This window comes from Miscanthus floridulus, chromosome 19 (genome assembly GCF_019320115.1).
Source record: "Miscanthus floridulus cultivar M001 chromosome 19, ASM1932011v1, whole genome shotgun sequence".
Classification (NCBI taxonomy): Eukaryota; Viridiplantae; Streptophyta; class Magnoliopsida; order Poales; family Poaceae; genus Miscanthus; species Miscanthus floridulus.
The window spans coordinates 42,658,261-42,680,615 of NC_089598.1; the positions used below are offsets into that span (position 1 = coordinate 42,658,261).

Here is a 22,355-nt window from a genome sequence, read left to right on the forward strand (position 1 = left end):
AGAAAGGTGCCAATAAAAGAGTAAAGAAAGGCACAGCGAACACGGTGGCATTTATTAACGATGGAGCATTTTACAGCGGGGTAAGCATACATTATTACGACTTACGAATTAACCTTAGTTGCGCCACATTGCAAAATACAATAAGCACTTCAGTTCAGCCAACAATTTGTAATGAGCTCTCCGGTTTATGTATACCGCAATGAGCTGTATCTGTAAGCAACTGCAGAGTAGCATCATCATCATCACGAATCCAATGACGCAGCCATGCCCCCCGTACTGCATGTTGCCGGCGCAAGTACTTCGCTCAGGCTTTCCCACAAGATCCAAAGAGGCGCAGCTTCTCTGCTACCACAGCTTTCATTGCTTCTTTAGCAGACGCCATGACCTGAATCAGGTCCTTTTCTGGCTTTCTAAGGGACTCCAGGTAGCTATTCCGAACCTCGGTGTTCACATTGAATTTTCTCACGCCCAAGTCTATGCACTCCTGCTCCAGAAATTAATGCATTGTTATTGCGTTTGCACAATAAGTTTTATCCTAATAATACTTGAGATATGGGCTCACCAATAGCAAAAGATTCTGTACTGAATCACGAATTGGTCTGTAGTATATTTTATCCAGGAACAATGGAAAATTTACTGACCTCAACACTGTACTAGACTTAAAATCTACCACTCATGACCTGTCTGCAGGTTTGCAGCAGGAAAAAAAATCAGTGTTTAGGTAATGTGGTTATTTCAATCGTAAAAAATGGCTTAAACAAGTCTTCAAAAAACAACCCTAGGCTCCAATACCACGTTGAGCATTTGCATGAACTAGCTTAGCAGAGAGTCTAGAAAATGGTAGGGGGATGGATTGCCTTCCTTCACTCAATAGCTTAACCATTTTGGCTGAGTTGGTGCAGGAAACACTGCAACATAGCTACAAAATACAGCCTTATACTAATCTAATAAATAAAAAAACTGAAAGAACCTAACCAACCTTTACGAGCTCATGAGGTAGACCAGATGCTCCATGGAGAACCAAGCTAACTCCTTTCTTTAAGGTCAATGCACGAAGGTCCTGTCGTCAGTCAATTAAAAACATGCTGATTCTGTAAGGATTACTCAATTAAAAGCAGGCAACATATAAACTTCAAAAAAAAAAGGCAACAGAACAATGCAAATTTCTCTCAAAGAACTTTTCATGATACGTTCCAGAGGCAAGTGTAATTGAATTTCTCTGACCTTTAGCAAGTCAAATCTGAGGTTTGGTCCACTAGGTGGATATTTTCCATGAACATTTCCAATGCAAACTGCTAGACCATCAATGCTTGTCTCATCAATAAATCCCTCAGCCTGTAAATATGTACCATGAAGGCACATAAATCCTTAGAAATAGGCAAAAGTATCACAGTAGAAGGCCACTCAGTTAACATTGTTGTAGAAGAAGAATCGCACCTGGGCAACATCAGTAAATCTTGCTTCATATTCTTCAACGGTCAGGCCATCTTCGGAGCCTGAGAGCCTACCCAACTCAGCTTCCACAAGTAAACCTTTTGCATGAGCCAAGGAAGATATGCTCTTTGTGTATAAGATGTTCTCCCCTAAAGTTAGATGGGAACCATCCACCATGACTGAATCAAATCCCTGGAAATTCAAGGGTCACGACATTGACCAGGAAAAAAACTCAAGATTAATGGTTATGAAATAAACTTGCATGTCATCTCTGGTAATGCATATTTGAGGAAACCACGGATCTTCACATACCGCTTCAAGAGCTTGAAGCAAGTCTGACTTGGAAATGCCGTGATCATAGTGAACACTAATAGGCACCTGTGATAAGAGAATCACAGAATGTGAACACTAGAGTTTTCAATTTATTCAGATAATTGTTAAACATGTGGTTTATTTAGGAGTACAGATAGTTGAATTTGCTCTCTTTGAAAACGGCAGATTCTCAAGTTTCTCTTACACTGGATTGTTCTGCAGCAGCAACGCAACATGCTACCAATGGGACTCCACCTTGCTTCAGAGCACTGGGATGAATCTAAACAGCAACCACAACAATTAAGATAAAGACTCGAGATAGTATATGTGATATACTACATTTTCATATATTCATTAACAATGCTATATACTATATTTTCATAATCAAGAGCTACGTGGTACTGCTTTCAAAGAACCTGCAGGATAGCAGGAGCTTCATTTCATTAAGAAGAGAGAGTACAGAGCACCGAACTACAAGGAACATCACCAGAACACTACAATGAACATAGACTCGCTACTCACAAATAAGCTACATTTATTCATCTAACAACTATGAACCCCCCAAGCCCCCACATGAATATTGCAGGAAAGAAAATAAAAGGCATGAGAACCTAACGAGTTTAATAATGTTTTCTGAATTATGTGATTTCAGGAAAATAAGCATATTGAAGTTCCTAACCTGCAGGATAGCAGGACTCTTTTCAGTCTCTGCTGCTGCAACAACAGCTTCAATTCCCTCAAGGTTATACACATTGAAAGCACCAACAGCATAACCGCCCTTCTCCGCATTCTTTACAACAAGAAAATAGTTAAAGGAAAATTTAAATCCAATAAGTGGTCCAGAAATTAACCTTGACAAGACTTTAAAATGTCGAGAATCTTACAAGAAGAAGTTCTTTTGTAGAACTTCTAGATGGGGAAGCCCAACTTTTCACCACTTTAGCAAGAGCACTGTTATCACCAACATTACCTGTTTGAGGGGCACGATGTTACCTTGAGTCAAAAGGTTCGATTATTTCTGTGTTAGTGTGGAATAACTAAAATGTTTAATACCAGGAAAAACAATGTAAGGGACCCCAGGAAATCTACTCTCAGGACCAAGCTGCCACAATGGTACACCAGCTAATGCTTGTCCCATGACTTTGGCACGTTTAGCTTCCAAAGCTTTTGTAGCAATATCAGATGAAGTGATTCCTCCCTGTGTGAGTCACATTAAAATTAATTTCAGAAGTCAATTTCATTCACAACATGTGGGCTCATTCTTTTTTCTCAACTAGCACAGCAGCACTTGCATACATTGTTTTTTCGTTGAAGGAAACATGTAGGTATAATTCTATCTCAAAATTGCACCAAAACGTAAAAAAGAAAACAGAACCAATAATTTGGTTTAACAGCAATCATTCCAGAAATGGCCAATTCTTGAAAAGCTGTAATAAATTATCTATATGCATATGAAGTGCAATATGATGAACTTGAGTGCAACTAACAAGTCAATATAGTTAAAAGGGAAAAAACTGTGAAACTGTTACCTTTGCAATGATGTAATGAGGTTTACTATCAATCCTTCTCACAATCTCCACTAGTGCTGAACTCACTTTATAATTAATTTCTAAGCTTTCTTCAGGAGCTGCAACATATTAGGTACATTCTTCTTAGATCTTAGGAGGTCAAACTACTTAGGACAAACATCAAAGGAAGAAAAAACATTACTTTGATTTTGCCTAAAAGGAAAATAGAGTTATATCAGTTTCCAAGTAGTGTGCTGCTAATGTTTACCAGCTCAATGAGAAAACATCAGTAGTTATAAGTCATATTTTGAAAAACTTAGCATGCGCTTGGTTTTAGGACATGGTAGGATGGGATGGTCATGTCCCTAGTTTTAGAGTTTAGACATGGTGGGATAAGACTCCAAAACAGAATTCTAAAGAGAGTTGATTTGGATAATCTCCAGACGTTACATAAGGCTATTATGCATGCTAGAGATGTTCTTTTAGATGATTTGGATGTAAATTCACAACTCCCAAACGAATCAAAAATTGTACAGAACTCCATGTCTCAAGAAGTGTTGTTGACTTGGACATAATCAGCACTTTTTCAGCTTATCCATGAAAATTTTTGGTTCGCATTCCTATAGTGTTTCCATTCATACTTAAACATGGGTAAAAGCATCTCCCCAGATGTGCCAACAAAGCATGATATCATACTATAATAGTGCAATAGATAATTATATCAAGATTGTCTCAGCTCATCACTATTATGCTAATAAACAGAAAATATAACTGGATGCAGAATAATTGAAAAGATGCTAACTTTTTCCAGTAATGAGTTGGCGGCTGGTGACAACTAGAGTGTCTTTTCTGGATTGTATATAAGCATTCCCTAGTTCAACAATTCGGCTGATTTCTTGGTCTCTGTCCTCCATTGATTTCATTGAAACCATCTCGACAGACACCTAACAAAGAAGCAAGAGACCACATTGGATAGAAAAGATCTCAACATAAGTAGTCCAAATTCAAAACAGAAAATGTAAATAAACTACTTAGATCTTATCCAGGGAGATACCATAGTTTCATGTTTAGGCATGACAACAAATATAACTTACCTCTATTACTCGAAGAGATTGCCCACACTGTGATCGCAACTCATCAACCTAATAAATGCAAATATAGTAATATACATGAGAATGTTAAGGGTATCATATTGAGGCCTAATAGGTGGACTATATATAGAATACATGGGGACACAGAAGAGAAACCCTAGACTAGGGAGATTACACTAATACCCTTAACACCCCCTGTCAAATGCAACGTGAATGCAATGTCGTTGCATTTGGAGAGTTGACACTATGCAACGTTAATACCCTTAATACCCCCTGTCAAAATCCAAAATAGAAGATGTCGTCGAAGCGTGCAACTCTTGAATAATGTCGATGTAGAAATGATCTCCTCCACAAGAGGGTACTGCCTTCACAACACGTACTTCGGCAAATACCTCAAGTCTTCACAACACAGTACATCAACTCTTCAAAGATGAACCTTGCTTTCGAGACTTTGAACTCGATGAGAATATAGAGATATGTCAAATGAAGCCAAAGGAAGCAAGAATGATGATGATGACGACAAATAGAAGGCCATTGATCATGAAGCAAGGTTATCAAGTCGTCCGACTAATCGCGATTAGTCGCGATTAGTCGGGCTGATCGGTGCCATGGCGATCATCCATGCACTACGTTTAGTCACAATTAGTCGCGATTAATCGTGATTAGTCACGATTAGTCGGGCTGATCGTTGCCATGGCAACTAGGATCGATTAGACGATTTGAAAACATAGTCATGAAGTGTAGCACAATGGCTACGAAAGAGACCAAGAGGGCATAGTCGCATCAATGATGATATTGATTAGCTAAATCGACGGGACTGAGCTAACCATGAAACAAAATTTAAAAAAATGGCTGATTTGACAATAAATTTGTGGACACACACGGGTCAGACGAATTGGATGTTACGAATAAAGGGAGACTGAACTGGATATCATATTGAGGCCTAATAGGGGGACTATATATAGAATACATGGGGACACAGGAGAGAAACCCTAGACTAGGGAGATTACACTAATACCCTTAACAGAGAAGATACAATCTGAAAAGAAAAAAAAAGAGAAACTTAAATCGCTAGAAGTCTGACCTGCTTTGTAGTTTTTGGCACATACGAACCAACAATTATGAGGCCTCCAGTTAAAGCTCTTTTTAAGCCAAGGTCATTTGGACAGATAGGTGGCTTTGGCTTGATCCCAATCCTTGCGCTCACAAAACTTGCAGCTGTGCGGCAGAGAAACCGCTTTCCTTTCAATTCAGCCTGCCAAATTAAGAATAGGAAAAGAACAATGGCATATCAAAATAGAGCACTGGTGACAGAATAAAACATATTATCATATATTACTTGACAAGAAGTTAATTGTACCTGGATCATTCCAGAAGCAAAGACGGCCATGTCCCTGTCACTAGCAGCATTTACGATGCACACAGAGCCCTACAAACACACAAATTCCTTGTCAGAAAATTTCAAAGTGAACCAAGAACAGAAGGTAGAACAAGAAGAATCAATGAATTAATCCCTTTCTCCAGCAGTTTATCTACTTCCTTGAGAGATCGACTCCACCAGCTAGAGAAACTCCCAATGTCAGCATTAGGTGAAATCATCTCAAGGCCAGCACATTTGTCATGGTTTGATACTAACCATGACAGGTGCATTCACAATGCATAATACAAAGGGCTCGCTAAATTTAGACGACTGTTTTCTGATCGTTTTAAGTCAATAGCAAATTAACTTCCACATGAAGTATCATTTTATGAAATACCTTCTCCAAGCTACAGAGATGCTCACAGACAGCAGTTGGTCCTTGTTTACGCAAGAGAGTTATGGAAATTGTTGAAACTTGGTTCTCCGAAACCCGTCCTCTTGTCTTCTCTTCAACCCACTACACATTCAAGTACAAAGCAAATTTCTTAGGTCTTGCTCTTCATTTTACCAAAATAATTCCTCCAGAAACTTACCTGTCTTAGATTGGAAGATTTATAGCCAAAAGCTGCATCCTTGGCAAATTCGGTTTCACCAGCAGGAATTAATCTGTAGATAATATCTGGACCATCAACCTTTTGTGATATCATTTATTTAAATATCTTGCATAGATTACCTATCAGAGTCTGCGACGTAGTGGACGTCATTAATAGTGTATCTCCCACCTTGAAGAAAAAATGGACAGATTATCCAAGCATCCATCTCACCTAATACTGAGACAGCAGCGTCAGCTTCCTGAAAGCAGAAGAACACAAGATGACCACGGAAAATGAAAGAGAAAAAAACTTAAAACATCAGTGACTTTAGATATTAACCTCTGGGAAATGACCACGTAGAGTTGAATCACCTCTCAAGACTACTGTATAACTAACACCAGGGACCTTCTTTGCTGCAGCTTCAAGATTTCTGCAGATAGTTTGTACTAGCAGCATGGCCTGTTATAGTGAAAACAGTTAAATACATATTTAAGTGAAAAATGTTAAATATATATTTAAAGGGGCTCCAAATATAACTACTCAACTTCTTAGAACTTCATTCCTTTAAATAGATATGTAAAGGGGCTCCAAATATAACTACTCAACTGCTTAGAACTTCATTCCCTTACCTTATCAGCAGTCATGGAACGAGAGTTTGTCAAAATAAAAAAGCAAGTTGGTAGCTTGAGAAACTGTTCGACAAGGGCTTCAACAGGCCTGCAGTTTTAAATCGCATGCTAATCTTAAGAAACCAAGTATTTATGAATGAAGCTCGTATATTAATTTTTGCAATTGGAACATGTATATGGATTAAAGAAAACATTAAATTCTGACTTTACCATTCAGTTAAAACTTCTATATCATGAACTGTTTGAGTCCCAGTTGGATCATCATCTAAAACTACAAGAATCTTTTTGCTACTTTGAGATGCAATAGGTACAAGATTATCAATTGGATCTTCTGTCCATTCAGCAGGAAGAGAACGAAGGACATCTTCTTTACTGAGCATGGGAGCCTTCCCTTCAACTTTTACACCAGTTAATGTCTCATAGACCTGCAATCACAATCCTCATCAGACCAATCTAAAATTTACACAGTAAATTATGAAAGACCCAATGAGTAATCAAATGAGGGTTTTCATATTTCAGCATGATCATAAAAAGAAAATATTCACCTTCACAACGGCAGCATCGTCATATCTACCCCACCCAGAAGCAGATCCTGTTACAAATGCATCACCAAAACTAAATAGTAGCACCACATTTATAACCTTATTTCCAAAGAAGATATATTGCTTGATGGTTAGTTTTTTAGAATACTGTGCGACACCATTACTCAGGACATTTTTCATGTAAAAGCAAGAATATAGCATTGAATTGATCACCATTTGGAATAGAATGAAATGAGTTTTTCGTTTTCTTACAGAAAAAAACAACCTGAAATAAACAGCTGGTGGGCAATAGTAGAGACGTGCACTGGGATCCTCGAATTAGAACTTTCAGAAGATACTATACCCTGGAAAAGACAAGATGCAAGCATTATAATATATTGATGGTAGCTAACAACATCAGCAAATAAAAGGTCATTTATCCATACCAGATCCTTGACAAATATATCCACTGCAGAATAAGGTGTATAATCATTATCGAGCATGTGTGGCACACGATTACCAAACATCCTGCACGATGGATACTGATTAAGCAATCACATTGCCACCTTAACACATTGTAAAGCATACAAGCATCGCATAAAGATTTAAAGAAGATCATTAAAGTATGGAATCTAAAGGAACTAGCAGTTAGCAACATTAGTTGAATTGCATGTGTGCATTTCTTTCATTGTCAGTTTGCTAGTCAACCAACATGAAAAGCAATCTAAGTTTAGATACCAAATGATTGAGAAGTGACGTGATTAAAGTGAGCAAGGGCAATCAAACAAATATACCATGAGTAACCTCTTGCATGTTGCATAATTTCGAAGACTCTTCTCGTTCTCAAATTTAGTCGAGCAGCAAATGACATGGCTTCAGCTGCTGAGGCTATATGAACCCCAGCAAGAAGTTGGTTGACCATCTTAACAGAACTGGAAAGAATGAGAAATAGATACACATTTATGCTAACATGTAACCATTCATTTTAAATGTATATCATGTACAGCCGCCCAATGACGATAGAAAACTGCAAGGTAAGAAGAATCAAAGTAAATAACTATAAGACATTAAGATGTATATATCACCTTGCAGCTCCACATCCTCCTTTGATTACATACAACTTTTCATTCAGCGCTGTTATGTAAGACTAATAAGCCACTGGACAATCTCTGGATGTTTGTCTTGAAACTAAAATATGATGGTGTTCAGGTAGTCATCTTTATTACCTGACAGAACAGAACCAGTGCAATGCAGAGCTTCATCTGTCCCTGAAGCCATTATCTGTTAGGATAATGCACAGAGTTATTTCAACTAGGGTTGCAACATCATGTCCATATCTAATTGATGTATTAGTAAGTAATCATACAGTTAGTGTCCCATCTGCCGCCCTTTTGACACCACCAGATACTGGAGCATCAACCAACTTTATCTGTCGGCATTCAGCTGTATGGAACCATAGTCAATGATACTAACTATTTTATCGCAGAAAGAACACAACATGCTAATCACAGAAACAGTTCGCAGCAGCGTCAACACTTCTACAAGTTGTGGCTTCCAAGACTATAACAGTCTTTCGATAAAAAAAGAATACCAAATTACAACAATTCTTCTCCAAAAAAAATGTAAACATTTGTTTCTTTAATATCAAGCAGAATAAATAAACATTGGTGTGCCTAGAAGATAAAATCAAATAAATGAACCTTGCAAACAATTTGGACAATCTAGAACCTTATTTTGGAAATTAAAATATGCTAAGAGCTGTTACCTTCTAATCTTCTGTTGAGGTGGATCACAAATCCAGGAGAAACTGTAGAAGAAAGGATGACAGATGTTCCAGCAGATAACACTGAAAAAGGACATTGACATCACTAGAATTAAATCTCATCAGCAGTAAACCAACTTGGTAGAAGAATTTATTTTGCAAAGTCAGAACATAAGGGGTAAGCTTGTACAGATTACCTGGTACAGCACCAGCATTTCCAAAAAGAACACTATCAGCTTGAGACTCATTTGCAACCATGATAATAAGTATTTCCACATCTGCAATGAGCTTGCATGGTTAATACATCATCAATGGTGCCACTAACAAATAATAACTAATTAGCTCAATCTCTGTGCAAGGTAACAACTATAACATTCTTCTAGTTGAATGGAAAGGAGCAGTACTAACACTCATTTACATCTGTGATCTTACCTTGTACATGAATACTCCTAATGAAATGAAATTACACGGTTAAATGGATCAGTAAAAACAAAAAATAGGTACAGCTGATCTATCCTGCAAGATTAAATAATACAGTATTACATTTTTACATGAGAACAGCCAAACAGGTCATAGCTACTATGTCCAGCCAATAACTTATGAAGCTATTTGATAGACAATAGCCTAACAGGCTTAGATTCCTTGAATTGAGTTTACAGAAGAGATTACATATAAAAAGAGAGGAGGAGGGTGGCCCAAAGGGCCAGCTGAGTCCCAAGAGGCCAGCCGAACCCCAAGGGGCCAGCTGGGCATTAACTCAGCACAGCTAGCTAGGAGATTAAAGCTAGGAGATTACACAAGAAACTAGGTGATTAAAAGTAAATAGCAATAGCAATTAATTCTAACACCCCCCCGCAGTCAGATCGTCGGTGGAGCGAACGTTTAGACTGGAGCGAAAATCCATGAAGACAGAGGAAGGGAGCCCCTTGGTGAAGACATCGGCGAATTGCGACGTGGTGGGCACATGAAGAACCCGGACTGCACCCATGGCGACACGTTCACGGACGAAGTGAAGGTCGATTTCCTCGTGCTTGGTGCGCTGATGTTGAACGGGGTTGGTGGAGAGGTAGCAGGCGCTGACATTGTCGCAATAGATGAGGCATGCGAAGTCCAGGGGATGGTGAAGTTCCTGGAGCAGTTGCCGCAGCCAAGTGGCTTCAGCGACGCCGTTGGCAACAGCCCGGTACTCTGCCTCGGCGCTAGACCGGGAGACAGTGGGCTGCCGCTTGGAGGACCAGGAGACCAGGCTGCCTCCGAGGAAGACGGCGTAGCTGGAGGTGGAGCGGCTGGTGTCCGGGCAGCCGGCCCAATCAGCGTCGGTGTAGACACGGAGCTGTGTTGGGGCTGTTCGGGGAATGACCAGACCATGGCTGAGGGTGCCCTGAAGATAGCGAAGGATCCGCTTGGCAGCGACAAGGTGAGTTTCCCGCGGATCATGCATATGAAGGCACACTTGTTGGACGGCATAGGCAATGTCGGGCCTGGTGAAGGTGAGGTACTGGAGGGCACCCACAAGGCTGCGATAAGCAGTGGGATCAGCAACAGACGGGCCGGCATCAGCTGGTACCTTTGCACAAGTGTCAACTGGAGTGGAGCAAGGCTTGCAGTCACTCATGCCATGGCGAGCAAGTATGTCTAGAGTGTACTAACACTGTGAAAGGAGAACAGAATCCCTGTGGCGCTGAACTGCAACGCCAAGGAAGTGATGTAGGGGTCCAAGATCTTTCATGGCGAACTCCTTTTTCAGAGCAGCAATGACACGGTGAAGGAGTTGCTGAGATGAAGCCGAGCAAGTAGACTGTCTCGGTGCCACGGCTGAATATGAAGAGAGATGTGTCTGACTTGGCTTCAGTGAACCCCAGAGAGATCAGAAAGGAGGCAAAGCGGCTGTACCAGGCCCGCGGGGCTTGCTTCAAGCCGTAGAGGGATTTGTTGAGTCTACAGACATGATCTAGAAGTGCAGGATCAGCGAACCCAGTAGGCTGAGAGCAGTATACTGTTTCTGAAAGAGTCCCGTGGAGGAAAGCGTTCTTCACGTCAAGTTGATGAATCGGCCAGTCCCTGGAGTGTGCCACTGTGATGGCTGTCCGAACAGTGGCTGGCTTGACAACCGGGCTGAAAGTTTCATCATAATCAACACCGGGGCGTTGAGTGAATCCCCGAAGTACCCAACGAGCCTTGTATCTCTCCAATGAGCCATCGGCATGGAACTTGTGTTTGAAAATCCATTTTCCAGTAACAACATTGGCCTTGGTGGGGCGGGGGACGAGGTCCCAGGTGTGGTTGTCCTGAAGAGCCGCATATTCATCTTCCATGGCCTGGCGCCAATGAGGATCAGCAAGGGCATCTTGACAGGACCGCAGTAGGGGAGACAAGGCCTCGGTATGCAAGGCGAGGCGAGGCTGCCGGTAGCCTGTTTTTCCACGGGTCGCCATGCCGTGGGAGTTGGCGACCGGCGGAATGGAAACAGCACCAGCAGGAACCGAAAGATCGCTCTTGACATAGCGAGGTGGAGAGGGCACCATGCTGGAACGTCGAGGAGGCGCTCCTGCCGAGCGCTCGGGTGGCGGGGCAGGAGTAGGAGCACGCCTGCTGTAGACATGAATAATAGGCGGCTTCGGAGGCGCAATCACCGGGGGGGGAGTGCGCCGATTGTAGACGTGGACGACGGGTGGAGCCGGCGCCTGTACAAGGGGGGCCTGTACAGAGGACGCCGGGGACCCCCGGGACACAGCCGGTGGTGCCGGGGTGGAGGGCGCTGGCAGCACCGGGGCCTTGGACGCCGGCGTGCCTGCGCGTGCCAGAGATGGTGCCAAAGGCACCAACTGGAAGGGGGCAGCAGCGCCGGGTGTACCTGTAGGAAGGGGAGACACTGGAATGGTGTCGTCGTCAGTTAGAAAATCAAGTTCTTGCTGAGGAGGGGATGGTCGGCTGAGGGAAAAAGGAAACGTTGTTTCGTCGAAAACAACGTGGCGAGAAATGATGACGCGGTTGGTGTTGAGGTCGAGGCACCGATAGCCCTTGTGATCCGGTGAATAACCAAGGAAAACACAGAGGGTGGAGCGGGGGGCAAGCTTGTGAGGAGTGGTGGCAGAAAGGTTGGGGTAGCATGTGCACCCGAAGGCACGAAGATCATGATAGGAGGGGAGGGTGCCATGGAGGGCAAAAAATGGGGTGCTCATGTTTAGAGTTTTGGTGGGAAGGCGATTGATGAGATAGATGGCAGTGGCTAGAGCATCAGCCCAGTAAGAGGGGGGCATGGAAGCTTGGAAGAGGAGGGTGCGTGTGATGTTATTGACGGTGCGGATCATGTGCTCGGCTTTCCCGTTTTGCTGGGAAGTATAGGGGCACGACATGCGGAGAGTGATGCCGTGAGCAAGAAAGAAAGCACGAGACGGAGTTGTCAAACTCGTGACCGTTGTCACATTGGACTGATTTAATGGTGCAGCCGAATTGGGTAGACACATGAGCGAAGAAATTAGAAATCGTGGGGAATGTATCGGACTTAGCGCGAAGGGGAAAAGTCTAGAGGAAATGAGAGCAATCATCAAGAATAACTAAATAATATTTGAAACCAGAGACACTAACAACAGGAGATGTCCACAGGTCACAATGGATTAAATCAAAATTCTTGGCTGCTCTAGATAGCGAAATAGAAAAAGGGAGACGAATATGACGCCCAAGCTGACAGGCGTGGCAGAGGGAGTCATCTTCAAGCTTGTTGCAGACAATGGAGGAGGACTGCGCAAGGGACTGAAGAATGGCCTTGCCGGGGTGACCGAGGCGCCTGTGCCAAGTAGTTGGTGAAGGAGTGGTGACAAGGGCGTAGGAGCCAGTGGTGGATGAAGGGAGCTGAAGAGTGTAGAGAGGCCCCGTGCTGTTACATCGGAGGAGGGTGTTCCAGGTACGGAGATCCTTCACAGAAACACCAAGAGGGTCAAACTCGATAGAAACACAATTGTCAGTAGTGAATTTTCGAACCGAAAGGAGATTTCTGATAATGTTGGGAGCTACAAGGACATTGTCGAGGCGAAAGGGTCCAGGAAGGACAGAATAGCCGATGCCAATAATAGGGAGGGTGGCCCCGTTGCCTACGACAATGGAGGAGAGAAAGGAAGAGAATGGTGTAGCGGTGACCATACCAGGGTTGGCGGTGATGTGGGAGGAGGCGCCCGAGTCGATCACCCAATCCGAGGAACTCGGAGGTGGGGTGAGGGAGACGGTGCTGAAGGCGCTAGCGAGACCCTCGGGCGTCCAGGGCGCCCAAGCAGGAGGTGCCTGAGGGGGCTGCGGGTAGTAGGACCCGGAAGCCGGTGGTGGAGCGAAGTATGCCGGTGGCACGCCGGCCACCAGAGCTTGCTGCAGAGGTGCAGGCTGGACTGCGCGTGGTGGAGGGCCATGGGCGCCGCCGGCGGTGGACCCTGGCCACATATGGATAGAGCCGGTCCAGGGGTTGAGCAGCGAGGGCCACTGTGGTGTGGCTGGTGCAGTCCCGCCCTGTGCACTGCTGTGGGAGCCACCAGAGCCGCGCCCGCCGCGGCGGCGTCGGCCGCGGTTGCCACTGGATTGCTGTCCAGCAGCAGCATGATGGCCAGCAGTGGCCTGATGATGGCGTGGAGGCGCAGGCGAGGAAGAAGTGGGCGGCCTGATGGAGGGCGCGGCGACGAGAGCCGAAGGAGAGGCAGAGGGCGTCCCCATGTTGACCTCGGCCAAACGGAGGTCAGCACGAACATCGGCGAAGGACGGGAACGGCCTCTGGCGGGTGACGAGCTGGGACATGAACTGAAAACGTTCATTGAGACCCCGTAGAACGTTCAGCACTAGAGTTCGGTCCTGGATGGGCTCGCCGAGGTCGGCGAGGGCATCCGCCATGCTCTTCATTTTGTGGCAGTAGTCATCGATGGAGAGGGCACCTTGGCAGAGAGTGCGAAACTCGGCGTCGAGGAGCATGGCGCGGGACTCGCGATTGTTGAGGAACTGCTATTCAATCCCGAGCCATGCTTGCCGAGCGGTGAGGCCGTCGTGCTCATGGATGACGTCCAGGAGGTCGGCGGAGATGGTGTTGAAAAGCCAATAGAGGACGACGCAGTCCATGCGTGACCACGCCGGATCGTAGGGGCGGGAGTCGACGCTGAGGACGTGATCCTTCAAGGCGAAACGGCCGAGGATGAGGAGGACGTAGCCGCGCCACTTGGAGTAGTTGGAGGATTGAAGATCAAGAACAATAGGGATGAGGTTCTTGATGTTCTGGACGACAGCAGCTTGAGTGTGGAGGTGGGCGATGGCCGCTGCTTCAGAGGAGGCGGAGTGGACGTTGTCATCCTCAGGATCGGCGTCGTCGTCCGGATGCTCGGGGCGGAGGCGATCCCTGAGGGCCGCGGCCTGCTGCTCCAGGGTATCTGCCTGCGCGCGCTCTTTGTCAAGAGCAGCAGCAGCGGCGCGGACACGCTCCTGGGCGGCGGCAGCGGACTTGAGAAGGGCAGCTTCTTCCTCGAGCTGCTGGCTACGCTCTATGTTGGTGGAGCGCAGAGAGGAGGCCTCATCCTCCAGGCGCTTGGCAGCAGAGAGAGCTTGGTCGCGGAGCTTGGTCGCGGTAGCCATGGCGGAGGAGCTGGAGGTGGCCATGGGCGCGCGCAGCAGCCTGGGGTGGGTGGAGTGGGAGCGGAAGCAGAAGGATCGATGGTTTAGTCTGATACCATGATAGACAATAGCCTAACAGGTTTAGATTCCTTGAATTGAGTTTACAGAAGAGATTACATATAAAAAGAGAGGAGGAGGGTGACCCAAAGGGCCAGCCGAGTCCCAAGAGGCCAGCCGAACCCCAAGGGGCCAGCTGGGCATTAACTCAGCACAGCTAGCTAGGAGATTACACAAGAAACTAGGTGATTAAAAGTAAATAGCAATTAATTCTAACACTATTATCCAGAAAAATTTATTGGATGCATAATGTAGACAGTATGGAAAGACTTCGTAAGTCACCTTTTGCTACTTCCTCAGGAGAACCTTTTGTTGATCCACCTAAATCAGCAAACCTGGCCATTGTTGGCTTGTAGACCTAAATCAGAAATGGAGAAAAGATATTCGTTGAGGGCATGTACACACATACACAAAAACAAAGAAGAATAGAAAAAGAAAAGGAGAGCAGGATGTCCTATGACATAGCCCTAGGATCATAGACAAATTTATAGAAAGTTACTACAAAAAAAAACTGATTAAAGTTCAAGATATTGGTCTTTCTATTGCTTTGGGATTAAATCTAATGCATTCATTGTTACTTATAACACGGGTAACAGTCAACAGACTATAATCTGCGACTGAATCCAGCAAACATCAAGAGATTGGTCAGAGTTCTGGGATGCGAAAAAATGTTAAAGAAACGCATGTGCAATCGGAAAGGAAAAGGCGGTGTACAGTTCTTTTACCTTACTGCAACAATACATTGGGCAAATTATGGAGTTGGGAAGGATAAGAAAGTCAGAAGAGTTCTCACATCATAAGCAACAACACAGAACCCTGATTTCAGCAAATGGGATGCCATTCCAAAGCCCATAGCTCCAAGACCAATGAAGCCAATCCGGTTTGCTGCTTTAGATTCCATAACAAGCTGATCAGCTAATGTGCTTGCATCATAGATTTGTTGACTGGCAGCATCTACAATATTTACTCCAAATGATGCTTCCCAAACCTGAAATGCGAAATTCCAAATTCTAAGACAGATTTGAAAAAAGAGCACCTGTTAGCAGGTTTTAAATGCAACATCTATTCCACACCTTCAGTGGTGAGGCAGATCCATCTGCAGTTACTGCTGAAGAACCTGCAAATACGTACAAAGAAGAGTGGATGAACCAAAAACACATAAGCAAGCATGCAAAGGATCCAATTTTCTAGATATCCTAAGACAGATAATAAACGTGGATGGATTATCTGAAGCCTTTGATTCCAAACATTAATGATATCAGGTCAGTGTTTGCCACTGGCTAGGTCAACATGTAAAGAAGCTTTAGACATACCATGTATCAATTGTTGATAGGCAACACCCAGAAGTGGCAGCGGAAATGTTACTGATTTTGCCATATCCATCACATGGCTCTATGATTTGTAAAGTGAAACTATTAGAGATTCAGAAAGAGAAGCATTTAGCGATGCAATAGAGATAATTCTTTCCTGCTAGCACTACCAGGATGGCAAATATAAAGAATTAAGAGGACCCAAGAATGTGGAAAGTAAGAATGGAACCCTTACAACTCTCATCAGAAAAGGGAATAGGAACTCACTGCATTTTTCCTTGCTGAGTTTAGAATATCAATAAGCAAAGGATCCTCACTCAGAAGTTTTGGAACTAACTCCACAAATATCCTGTAATCAGTGTAGTAAAGTTTTACTGAACAGAATGTCAGGTATTATTTGTTTAGAGAACACAAAAGAATAAAGAAACTCCCATAACCTTGAGCTCCCAGCAGCATTCGATATTATGTCATAGATAATTGATGGATGAATCCCAGCTCGAACACCAAGATACATTGCTTCCATAGACGCAACAAAATGAATGCCCTCCAGCAAATCATTCACCACCCTAAGTTTGCTGCAGACATAAAACACACATATAGATTTTAAACTGCCGTATAATAGTTGCAGTAATTGGTATGGATACTATTTTTACTGTTGATGTTCCAACTTCCATAGCATGGCTATAGGGTAGTATTGGACTGTTTGTCCTTCTATAATGATATGATATGTAATTATTCTTACGTATTCTTGAAATAGAACACTATTTACTATTGTCAGAAAGGGTGAGCAACCTGCTAGTGCAAAATTCACCTTCAGCAAAGTAAACGATATTGTATAGACCTGAAAATATCACCTGGTAAATTAGAATTTCAACATTATTGCACCTTAGCACATCATAAGATATAAAAGAAGATGGAAATATTGGCAAAGAAATTTACACATCTTTTGACTTACTATGGAAAAACTTTCTAGCTCTTTCTGCTATGTCCTGTCTCCCAGATGCAACAATCTGGCATATACAAAGTAAGTAGTGATAAGAGAAAGGGAAAATGAAGATGCATGGTATTCAGATTCCCATTATGATGTACTGCTTACAATAATCTGTTGCTTTAGTTCATCAGATAAACCACTGAAAATGTATCCATCCAGAAGGAAGACATCCTTCTTCTCACCTGTACGGTAAATTAAGTTAGCTAAGTACTACTAAGCTAAGATCCTCCATGTGACCATGTGGATCTCAATGGGTATATAAGTGGTAGCATTCAAATCATCAAATATATCACATGAAAAATCAAGTCACGTTTAAATTCAAACAATTAAACGTCAAAATTTGACGGTTTAAGTGTGCAGATTTGCTATATCTAAAACATAAAAGGGAATGCACCAAGAGCTCTTGGGCTCTTGGCACAGTAGCCCTTGCAGGCTTGGAAGCGAATGACATGGCATGCAAAGTATTTTACCTGTAAGCTTCTGCTCCAGCTTCTCCAACTGGCTAGGCAGCAATGTCGAACGAATCAATACAATCGAACCCGCGCATAATCCTAAAATGCTCAAACAAACCTTATATATAAGTTATACAGTACCTTCTAGAGTACTATCTCTGGCCCTAAATAACTGTCACCGTTGGCGTGTGTGCCGTAAGTTTGACTCGATTTATGGAAAATACGTGTAATATTTGTATCTCCATATAAATTTATTAAAAAATAGATTCAAAAACCTTTCCAATAATATTAATTATGTACCACAAATATTAATATTTTTTAATATATATTTAGTCAAAGTTATTTCTCGGGAAGCGAACACGACAAATATTTAGGGACGTGGGAGTAGACAGTTAAGGTGGCCAGAAGCAGTCAACGGAATGACTCAAGACGTACCTTTCGCGATACCCTCAACTCCGAAGAACAACTCGTCAACTCCACCAGCATCGCTTAGCACAACGACCAGCGCAGCATCTGCAGTTAATGATAAACGCCATCAACTTAGCCCGATGACCCGATCACCTCGGCATTCCAACAAATGCATCGCAGCCACGCAGGAGGCATAGCAGCGTACTCCACAGTTCCACACCCACCAACCCAAATAGGCAGACATCTTTTTTTTTAAACGGAATAGGCACACATCAGGCACAACCGACAGAATCGAGCCAGTACTGGAGCCCAAGAGCGCAGGCTCACCTCGCGCGGCTTCCACTGGGCTCGCGCACCGGAGGAGGCCATTCAACTCCGCGAGCGCCGCAGATGGCGACCGTTCCGCCTGCGCAGGAGTCACTAATCAGACACGCGCGTGATCATACCGGAGAAGTTCCAGCGCGAAACTAGGGGGGGAGGAAGAGCGGAAGGTTGGTGATCGGGGCGAGCAGGGACTGACCTCGGGGGCGAACGAGCGGACGCGGGCGCCGGAGCGGAGGAAGGAGGCGGCGAGCTCGACGCTGAGCTCGTCCGCGCCGATGAAGGCCACGGGGGCCGCGGTCGACGACATCGCACCGTCTCACGCCGGCGACGACCCGAAGCAGAGCAAAGCGGATCGAGTGAGCAAGCGAAGTGGGCCGGCACGAGGATTACCACTTTTGGAGACTTTTTCTCGGGTTATCCGTGCCACTGGCAGGTGGGACCTTTCCCGAGGGCCAGTCTGCCAGACGATGACGACAAGCTGCTTGGATTCTGGAGCTGATCACGCGCGGAAGCCTTTTTCTATTCTGCCTCGAGAGGCGGTCAGGGTGGTGGCGTCCACTGTGACCGAGTATGCTCAGGATCGGCTGCCAGCTTCCAGTTCGTTTTGTAGTAACGGAGCGTGAATTATTTAGCGTTCGCTGATTTAATGTAAGAAAAAAAATATTATTTTAATATATAATTTATGATTATATACGAGCAAGCGAATAGACTGGTCCACAACCCCGCACTATCTTTTACGCAAAAGTTTTGTGACTACCGACATATCCATTTGATACGCCCGTGCTATCTGCGCATGTGGTATGGTATGTGCACAAAAGCTCGATGACTATTAGATGTGTTCAAAATGCATCTACGCGCGTGGTACATAGGGTAGGAGACTGATTGCTAGCAAACCCCAGTACTCCCTCCATTTTAAAAGTATTAAGATGTTTTGGTTCTCCTAGATGTATAGTTTTTGCTATACACTAAGATATATATTATGTCTCAATATGTATTAATAAAGAATTTTGATGAGTAAAAGATCAGAATCGTTAGCACTAGATAAGATCATACATTAGCGGAAGAAGAGTTTGAGCAATCTGGTCCAACATTATGCGCATGGACATAGAAGAAGTAGGTGATCCTCCTCACGTTCATCGTCGATCAACACAACAACAGTCGCTACTAACTTCTAACCCTTATGCCATGCTTTTTTGTCGCACGACAAGATTTGGTTGCAACAGGAGGTGTTATCGCAACTATTTGCACTTTCGGTTGCGATAGATGGGATTTTTGCCACGCAAATTGTTTCGTAGCCCTAAGTACGGAGATCGTTGCGAAAAGTAAGTGTTATCGTGACTAATTGTAGAATGGTTGCAATAAGTGATCATTGTTGCCACGATTTGAGTTGTGTTGTGAAAAGTTCTATTGGTGTTGCAATACTTATAAGATATTGCAACTATTTAGCTAATGGTTGCGATAGTGCGCATATATTGCAACAAATATGTTTCGTTGTATGTAATAGTCACTTGCGTTGCAATAGGGCTGTACATATAGCAACGAGAAACTACAACGTTGCAATAGCTAAGGTTGCACGTTTAGTAAAAATATGACAAAAAAGAATTATAACCAAAAAGAGGCATATGTGTGACTCGAAGAATCATCACTATGTCATATTCATTTTTATGGTAGTTTGTTCATAAAAAACTCTTTGTATTATAAGTTAACTGTTAATACATTAACAACCAGGAAATGTTGAAAGTAAATAAAAAAGTGACTGATTTTCGAACTTGAGACCAACCACACTCACACCAAGTAGGCCGACCAGTAGACTATGAAGGTGTTTGTGTTTGCGTTTGCATAGCAAACTCTTTTGTATAATAAGTTAACGTAGAAATGCAATAGCTCTTCGTTGACATCATTTAAATTTTTTGGAGTGATTATATATCAAAAATATACTGTCATGCAAGTTTTTAAAATTATCTAACCAAATATGTAAATAAGGTATAGTCCTGCACTTTATTAAAATAAATTGAAATTTTATGGGAAGACAAATATAATATAAGTGCATATGTATCTATTTGTAAATAATGTAGTCCACTTTATTAAGATAAATTGAAATTTTATGGGAAGTAGAAAAACGTGCACCACGGGTAGTTGAACTTGTGACCTGTTGCTTGAAGGGGAACCTACCTTACCAATAAGCTAGAGAACTATTTGTGAAATTGGATAAGTTTATTAAATATATACAAACGGTGCATGCAACTAATGTAGCCCTAAGAAAAAACAGAAAAAAGCACTTTGATGGCACTCAAAGCTAGACCTGTTGATTCAAATTGGAGTAACCATCACTACCACAAACAGTATAATTACCAGAGTGCCTGAGGATTTGTCGAGTGCATTCCATTAGGCACTCGACAAACATTCTATTTACCGAGTGTTTTTAATTCAACACTCGGCAAACATATAGCACTCGACAAAACTCAACTTTGCCGAGTGTCTAATAAAAAACACTCGGCAATCTACAACGAAACACTCGGCAAATAAGGACACTCGGCAAGTAGTAGAGGCACGTGCGCTGGGCGTGCAACGGCCATGTGACGGCCGTTAGGTGCGCCGCCTTGCCGTTATAACTTTACCGAGTGTCCGTTAGAGACACTCGACAAAGACAATGTTTACTGAGTGTTTTTTATTGACACTCGACAAACTGATATTTTTGCCGAGTGTTTTTATTGACACTCGGCAAAATGATGTTGTTGCCGAGTGTTTTTTATTGGCACTCAGCAAAATAATTGTTTTTCCTCTCCTACCCTCCAAACTTTTTCTACTCTCCACATACAATATGTGGTTCTACATGTTAAAATTTGACATATTTCTCGATCTGTTTGCTATATTTAATTAATTTATTGCATTTAGAGGAATTTTTTGGTTTAAGTCAAATTTGAACCACAAGTGATTCAAATATTGGAATAAATTGAGTGGAGAAATCATATTCATGTTATTGAGTCCATTTTGGGGCCTTACTCGGGAAATAAAAAGAAATTTCGAATATTTTGTTTAGGAAACACGACCACGAACGTGTGGCCGAATGGTTTTTAAATTCTAAAAAAAGCAAATGAAGTCTGAAAATGACGAGATTTGTCAAGATCTCATGATATCATATGTGGAGACTATGGAAAAAATTGAGAAGGTTTCGCACAATTTATCACATACGACCTTTACAAACCGAAGCATCTCCGAAGAAGAATCGTAGCGTTGAGAAGGATCCGGTAAGATTTGGAGTCAAAGTGATGGTCGAATTGGGGTTTGACTTCAAAACTTTTTGTATAGACAATAGACAACATAGATTGGTTCACATCAAATTTTGGTAATTTTTCGGATCCATTTGATAATTTTAATTTATTAACTGTAATTATAGAATTTTAATTGATATAAATTGAATTTGATCTATAAGTGCATGAAATAATGGATTAATATTCGTAGAAAAATCAAATATGCATTGTTGAGTGAATTTGACAAGGTATTTTCAAATTACATCATAACAAATTTAGTAAAACACGTTATGAAAAAGAAGGATGGGTGGGTATGAAATATCAATTTATTTTGCCGAGTGTTAACTGTACGACACTCGACAAATAATATAGTTGCCGAGTGTCATATAGTGGACACTCGGCAACATACCTAAGCCGGCCCCACTTACCAATACCGTACCGGTTGGGAAATTGAAAAAACAATGCCGAGGCATACCTTGACTTTGTCGAGTGCCAAATCGCAGGCACTTGGCAAAGCCTTTTGGTTTTTACCCTAACCGGCCGCAGACTTACTCACACAGTCACCCCCCCCCCCCCCACACACACACTAGACCACCCTCCGCGCCGCCGGACCGTCACCCTCCGCCGCCGGACCGCCCTCCGCCGCCTGGCCGCCACCCCCGCAGCCGGGCCGCCACCCTCCGCCGCCGGACGGCTGCCCCTTGCTGCTGGG

General features: G+C 43.2%; 1 protein-coding gene across 3 annotated transcripts; it reads right to left on the reverse strand.

Moving 5' to 3' along the window:
- Positions 1–29: 29 nt before the first annotated feature.
- Positions 30–18,906, reverse strand: LOC136526964 (uncharacterized). 3 transcript variants are annotated; one of them, XR_010776644.1, is made up of 43 exons: positions 18,589–18,906; positions 18,396–18,474; positions 18,096–18,173; positions 17,679–17,759; positions 17,314–17,390; positions 17,173–17,227; positions 17,010–17,058; positions 16,655–16,792; positions 16,485–16,566; positions 16,221–16,299; positions 15,981–16,024; positions 15,701–15,895; positions 15,190–15,265; positions 9,408–9,488; positions 9,214–9,294; positions 8,815–8,891; positions 8,675–8,729; positions 8,534–8,582; positions 8,243–8,380; positions 7,895–7,976; positions 7,735–7,813; positions 7,473–7,519; positions 7,138–7,352; positions 6,928–7,015; positions 6,638–6,757; positions 6,439–6,557; positions 6,299–6,371; positions 6,103–6,222; positions 5,706–5,774; positions 5,430–5,600; positions 4,349–4,396; positions 4,057–4,198; positions 3,276–3,373; positions 2,800–2,944; positions 2,631–2,716; positions 2,426–2,536; positions 1,952–2,026; positions 1,747–1,812; positions 1,438–1,626; positions 1,225–1,335; positions 980–1,060; positions 563–684; positions 356–484 (listed from the first exon to the last, which is right to left on the reverse strand). XR_010776644.1 is itself a non-coding variant. In XM_066519538.1 (42 exons), the coding sequence occupies exons 1-42, from the start codon at positions 18,697–18,699 to the stop codon at positions 305–307; spliced, it is 4,140 nt and encodes a 1,379-aa protein (XP_066375635.1). In that variant the 5' UTR covers positions 18,700–18,905; the 3' UTR covers positions 30–304. The 3 variants fall into 3 exon arrangements, 2 of the variants coding, with proteins under 2 accessions (XP_066375635.1, XP_066375636.1); XM_066519538.1 differs by lacking the exon at positions 563–684 and having other exon boundaries at positions 30–484; positions 18,589–18,905; XM_066519539.1 differs by lacking the exons at positions 563–684; positions 17,679–17,759; positions 18,096–18,173; positions 18,396–18,474; positions 18,589–18,906 and having other exon boundaries at positions 30–484; positions 17,157–17,227; positions 17,314–17,367.
- Positions 18,907–22,355: the final 3,449 nt, after the last annotated feature.